This window comes from Cupressus sempervirens, chromosome 10 (assembly GCF_028749045.1).
Source record: "Cupressus sempervirens isolate cs-2001-9-10 chromosome 10, ASM2874904v1, whole genome shotgun sequence".
Lineage (NCBI taxonomy): Eukaryota > Viridiplantae > Streptophyta > Pinopsida > Cupressales > Cupressaceae > Cupressus > Cupressus sempervirens.
In genome coordinates, this window is record NC_143127.1 from 272,021,849 (window position 1) to 272,028,365 (window position 6,517).

A 6,517-nucleotide genomic window follows, 5' to 3' on the forward strand; every position below is an offset into this window, starting at 1 on the left:
AACTACTATCAATGTCATTCTTCCCTAGGTTATTGACAAAAGAAAGGTTGAATATTTCAAGTTCATTGGTGGAGAAACTAAAGATGGTATCTTGACATACCATTTTATAATTATAAGGCTTGTGAAGGATATTTGTGGCTTTCTCCTAATCTTTAGATATGATTGATTAGAACCATAATTGGTTCTTGAGCTTAAATTTATTTTTTGGGTGCATTCTTTTATCAAGGCTTTCCACTTAATTATTCCTTAACAAATTTATGAATTCATCATGCCCTTTTTCTTTTCTTTTTTATAGTTTGGGAATTTAAAGTATCTTTAGCGATTTTGTACAAAAACTCATGAATCTTGGGCTTGAATCTTTCAATCCATGATGTGAGGACTAAAATGGTATCTTGCTATATACCATTTCATAATCATAAGCCTTGTAAAGGATATTTTTTTCTTTATCTTAACTTTATATTGTTGATTAGTTGAATTGCCACTAGTTCTTGAGCTAAAGTTTACTTATTTTACTTGGTTCATTCACACTTCCACTTGGTTCTTTCTTAACACATTATTTAGTTCTTTATCCCCTTGTTGATTTTGTGGATATTTTGAGAGTGTCACGTATCTTTTGTGGTTTTGCACCAAATCTTATGAAGCTTGGAATTGGTGTTATTCAAATCTTGGTGGAAGGAGTGCAACCAATATATTGATGTACCATTTCATTAATGCAAGCCTTATAAAACAATATTTGTGGCTTTCTCCTTATCTTTTTATGGCTTATGAGTTGAAGCATTAATAATTCTTGAACTTAAATTAACCCATTTTTCTTGGTAGATAGCTTAGAAAGTCCTTTGACATAGTTCTTTCTTAACAAATGAGTTACCTTATGCCTATTGTCTATTTAATGGATAGTTTGAGACTCTCAAGTATCCTTAGTGGGTTTGCACTAAAGCTCATAGTGCTTAAAATTGGATTAATAATTTCTTTGAGCCTTTAAGGGCCACTCCACTTTCATGGCATATGGCATAATTATGAGACTACCCTTATCTCCCTTTCAAGTATACTAGAAATAGAAATATAGTTCATTTTAAAAATATTTAATTGATATCTATTTCTATTTCTATAGAAGGTACAAATGTAGATTTAGGTAAAATTTAAATCAAATGCACTTAAGATGCTAATGAGATTGTAGCTAATACTCTAAAAGTGATTGTGGTTCTTACTCTCATGATTCTCAACTCCTAAAAAATAGAGACAATTTTTCTTGTAATTGGTCTCATCAACTCTTGAAAAATAGAGATAATGTTTCTCATTATTGGTCTCAATTGTCACTGCCAACTTCCACCCCTTCTCCTAGGTGTGGTGCTCGTGATTAATTAGATTCTAGCTAGGGTCCTTGACTAGAATTAATCAATTCTCTAGTTTGTACTCAACCTTTAGAAAATGTTTTTCATAAAGAAGGTGGTAATCTCATGAAGGTGGTACTTTCATCAATTCAAAGCTAATTGAAAGCAATACTACATGTAATGATATTTAGAACAAAGTTGATAACACAGACATCTCTAAATTACTTATGTTGCTTTCCATACTCCTAACTCTCAACTTTGAGGAAATAGAGATATATATTTCTCATAATTATTTTCAACCCTCACCGTCAATTTCCACCCCTTCTCATGGGTATGATTCTCTTAGTCAATTAGAACCAAGCTAATGTCCTCAACTAGAATTAGCCAGTTCCTTCATTTGTACTCAATCTTCAGAAGACACTTTTGAAAAAGAAGGTGGCACTCTCATTAACCAAAAAAAATTGATGATAATCCTACCTCTAACGAAATTTAGGTAAACTTTAAATCAAATGCACTTGAGATGCTAATGAGGTTGTAGCCAATATTCTAGAAGCGAATGTAACTCTCCCTCTCATGACTCTCAACTACTGAAATATACATATAATATTTTTCCTAATTGATCTCAACCTTCACCACCAGCTTGCACCGCTTCTCCTAAACATTTTGTTTATAGTTAATTAGGCTCTAGCTAGTGTGCTTAAATAGAGTTAGTCAATTCTTCACATTATACTCAACTGTAAAGGTGATACTCTTATTAGCTGAAACCTATTTGATAACAATCCTACCTCTAATGATATTTAAAAGCAAGTTGATGACAAAGACAACTCTATTACTTATGCTGCTTTCTCTACTCACTCATTTTTAATGTTATATATAGAATGGTCCATTACTTATGTTGCTTTCTTTACTCACTTATTTTTAATCTTATATATAGAGCGGTCGATTTGAACTCTTATTTTTTATTCAGAGTTGGTCTAACACAGACATGGAGAATATACTATTCTACCAGCCACCGTTTTTTCAAAAATATATCACTATTCTAAAACCTAAATTTTTAAAAAACAAGAGCTTTTTCTCGTGGTTTTGGTATTATCTATTTGTTTTCCATGGGCAGGGGAAAGAAGAAAGCTGGTTGCAGAGGCCATTGAATAATCGAAAAGGGCATAATTTTCATAATGATCATAATCAAGTTGAACATAACCTTGATCGCCGAATTGGGAGAAACTTTCGCTCCCGAGTCTTTGTCTTCCAATATTTTTATCATCCAAAGTCTTTGTCTTCCAATATTTTTATCATCCTGTCCTTTTACTTTCATCCCACTGCTCAACACGATCTATTAACCACACTCTTAAACATTTAATATAATTCATTCAAACCACATATTCTGGAAGTTGTCTTGGCTGAAAGAGACCTCACCCATTTACTTGGTTATCCATTGGTGTTTGATCTTTCTAAGTCAAATATGATACTTTCTCTCACATGATAAAGCATAAGTTTTTCTTCACAAAATTAGTTTTTAAGGTCAAATTGACCCATATTGTAAAATTCTTTAAACACCATGTTAATCAATGATTTACTTCTGGTCAAATTGACTCTATTTCTGAATCCCCCACCACCCAGTGTAAATGTGAACAGTTTGTTCCGTGTGAGGAATACTAATTACAAGGTATAACATATTCTATGCAAGGAATCAGTACAAGTTGAAATACCATTGCCGTGTAACATAGCAGTTTGAAGAATCGAAACAGGCATAACAGAAAATGGCATGGTGGGTTTTCATTGATTTCAAATGAAACACGAGTCGAAGACAATTTCTTCATAGGTAACCGACCAGACATGTCATAGCAGTCGTTGTCATGAACTACTGTTTGTTCTTTGACCTGCCCAATTCAATGCATTGCCTTGCCCTATTTAAGCCATCTCAGATGGGAAAAATATATGTGCTTGTGTGGCTTCTTTGAATTCAATATTTGTGAGATATTGAATCAAGAAAGATGGCCAATTTCATGGAGGGTAGAATCGAGGAGCAAAAACTCCAAGATGGTCGCTTGTTTCCCAAAGTTCTGATTCCTTCTCATAAGGAAGAATTTGGTGTAGTTTTGAAATTTATGGCATTAGAAGAGAATAGAGCATGGATTGAAAGAGAATTGCATGATTGTGGGGCTATTCTTTTCAGAGGATTTGGCTTGAAGTCTGCAGAGGATTTCAATGGCTTCGTGGAAGCTCTTGGATGGGAAGAACAGCCCTACAAAGGCCTTGTTCCAAGAAAGAATATTGTTGGTAGAGTTTGGACTGCTAATGAAGCTCCTCTAGACCAACATATCTTCTTCCACCATGAGATGGCTCTGGTAATTCATTTTGTTCTTCATGTTTTTTTGGTTGTAGCGTAAGAACTGAATAGCCTTTTTATTAATCAGAGTATACTAGATAATTTTTTTAATGTAATCAATGATGTTGACATGACACACCCTCTGATATTGTTATGCTTCCATTGATCTATACATGTATTGAAGTTAGAAGTTTATATGAAATATGTTTGGGTGCAGACAAAAGAATTTCCATCCAAGGTCATCTTTTTCTGTGAGGTTGTACCACCTGAGGGTGGAGAAACAGCTGTTGTGCAGAGCCACCGAGTTGCGGCTCACATGGAACACAACTTTCTAGAGGTTGTTGAACAGCTGGATACAAATGGGATATTCACTCACACTCTCTTGCCCAAAAACGATAATCTTGGTTATTTTCTAGGCAAGAGTTGGCAGTCTCATTTGCACACGGCTGATCCCAAAGAAGCACAAAGAAAGTATGTTACTCTTCCTCTTCATCAGAATTGTCATCTTGATTAAAATCTTGTATGAGAGAACTCTTTTGATTTTCTTTAAGTAATGGTAGGTTATAGAGTGTGATTTGTAATGTTGATATTAAGTCAATTTTAGAATAATATTAATTACATATTATAAATTGTAGAATTTTGATATATTTAACATAAAAAAACTTATTATAAACTATAATTCGAAATAGAAAGTCAAAACAAACTTGATATTATTGAATTCTAAGACAATATAGAATAATTTTCTTAAAAATTGTGTGCTGTCTTAAATATCAATTTTATCACAAAACATGACCCCTATAACAAGTTGTGTACATATTATACAGTTTAAACCAAACCTAACGTAGTCAATATAGGGACAAGGTGCACCATGGAGATGGGATTGGTGTGTCTAAAGATGATTATGCTTTAGTATATAATATTAAATCGTAAAGATGTATTTATTATATGCAACTACATATAATGTGTTAAATATTATACATGGTTGAAATCTCACGTCTTTAATATTAAATCCTATTGTAATCTGTGATCCATAAAAAAGTCTACATACTTAATTATACAATTTACATCAAACTTAGTTAGAAAATAGAACTAATACTGTTTGGAAGTGATGGATGGTTGCAGTCTAGAGTTGAGGTTACAGTCTAGAACAAGATAGTACCAAGAACACATGTCATCTCGAACCAAAGTAGCGTGCACTAAGGGTTACTACGCTATTACAAAATCTAGCCAACCTTAAACATCACACACTAAGCAGATAATTAAGCTTGGAAAAAATAAGTCAACTTTGACAATGTAACACTTTTAGTCTTAGAATGAAGCTTAGTGTGTGATGTTTAAACTGTTTGCAAGATCTAAGAAAGAAAAGATAATTCTAATACAAAATATAAGACATAAGATAACTCCAATACAAAATATAAGATACTAAAGATAGACTCATCAATAAAAACCAAATCTGAACTCATTTCATGTCTTCAACAATAAGTCTTGTGAGGATTGAAGAAATAACCAGTGGTGGTAAAAACAATCTATCATTTCATGTCTTTAATATTAATTCTTGCACGAATTGGAGCAATAACTAATGATTGTCAAAATCCACAGGGTAGAAGAAGGAGGTGGGAAGCTACAATGGACAGAAGATGGAAGTGCAAACATCATTGCAGGGCCAATTCCTGCCACAAGAAGTTTCCATGGCTATGGAGATAGAAAGGTCTGGTTCAACTATATTCCTGCTGCCACATATGGAAAAGCTGAGGCAAGCTTCAATAGATTGATATGTGGAGATGGAAGCAGTATTCCACAAAGAGTAATGGAGGAGAGTGGGAGAAAAATGGACGAGGAAAGTGTAGATATAAAATGGGAAGCAGGAGATGTTTTACTCATTGACAACTTGGCCATAATGCATGCAAGAAGGCCATCAAAACCTCCTCGACGTGTTTTAGTAGCTCTCTGCAAATGATGTTTCAAATGCCCAAAACTCTGCAAATTTATTTCGTGTACACAAACTACATACATGGATCTAAAACGTAGAGGGCACGTACACTGATAGCCAAAACTTCTACTTTATTTATTTAGGGAGTAGTTTAAGGTGGGTGTACATATTTGACTTGGGGTATTTGGATCATAAATTTGTTTCTTGTTCTTTTCAAGAATGCCCAATTATTGATTCTTGATTATTGTTGCTGATTCCTTGGCTTCTCAGAGTAGTTGGGTGGTGAAGAATCTCTCTTACGTAGGCAAGAACAAATTTAGGTAGTGATAGTGAAGATTGACTGGACTCAAATATTTTTATCTGCTGATTAAAGCAGTATTGTCTACATTTCACAGTGAAAAGATCATGTGATGACATTTGGTAGAGATCTGAGATTAAGGGTCCCGCTGCTATTTGTTAGAATTTTCTTTTCTTGTTTTGTTTCTGAAAATCCATGCAATTGGATTTGGAGGAATATAATGAGTAAGATTGATAATCAATATAGTGTCTGAATACTTAAAACCGTTTAGTTTGTTTCTTTAATGGTGACAAGTCGTCGTGAAAGATCTGATTAGGTAAAATGTTTGATTTTGATGGAGTCCACAAAATTGAGAGATCTGTTTCTTTAATGGTGACAAGTCGTCGTGAGAGATCTGATTAGGTAAAATGTTTGATTTTGATGGAGTCCACAAATTGAGAGATCTGATTAGGTAAATTTTAATGGAGTCCACAAAATTCACTGTCTAGTAGTTGTAGACTTTTGTAGCTATGAAGGGCGGACGGCTTAAACATCATACATTAAGACTTGATTTTTAGGCTTGAAGTGTGAAATAGTAAAAGTTGACTTATTATTCCAAACTTAATTTCTTCTTTAGTTTGTGATGTTTA

At 33.6% G+C, this 6,517-nt stretch overlaps 1 protein-coding gene across 1 annotated transcript; it reads left to right on the top strand.

The window, feature by feature from the left end:
- The first annotated feature begins 3,237 nt into the window (after window positions 1-3,237).
- On the top strand, window positions 3,238-6,158 carry LOC149533701 (clavaminate synthase-like protein At3g21360). The gene is made up of 3 exons (XM_089806645.1): window positions 3,238-3,679; window positions 3,878-4,131; window positions 5,260-6,158. Exons 1-3 carry the CDS (start codon window positions 3,326-3,328, stop codon window positions 5,615-5,617), a joined length of 966 nt encoding a protein of 321 aa, XP_089662771.1. The 5' UTR covers window positions 3,238-3,325; the 3' UTR covers window positions 5,618-6,158.
- The last annotated feature ends 359 nt before the right edge of the window (window positions 6,159-6,517 follow it).

What these genes read in the sequence shown, in the direction of transcription:
- LOC149533701 (XM_089806645.1), top strand. Translation starts at nt 3,326, where the DNA reads ATGGCCAATTTCATGGAGGGTAGAATCGAGGAGCAAAAACTCCAAGAT. An exon ending in TCCACCATGAGATGGCTCTG is followed by an intron (nt 3,680 to 3,877) that starts GTAATTCATTTT and finishes GTTTGGGTGCAG; the next exon opens with ACAAAAGAATTTCCATCCAA. An exon ending in CCCAAAGAAGCACAAAGAAA is followed by an intron (nt 4,132 to 5,259) that starts GTATGTTACTCT and finishes CAAAATCCACAG; the next exon opens with GGTAGAAGAAGGAGGTGGGA.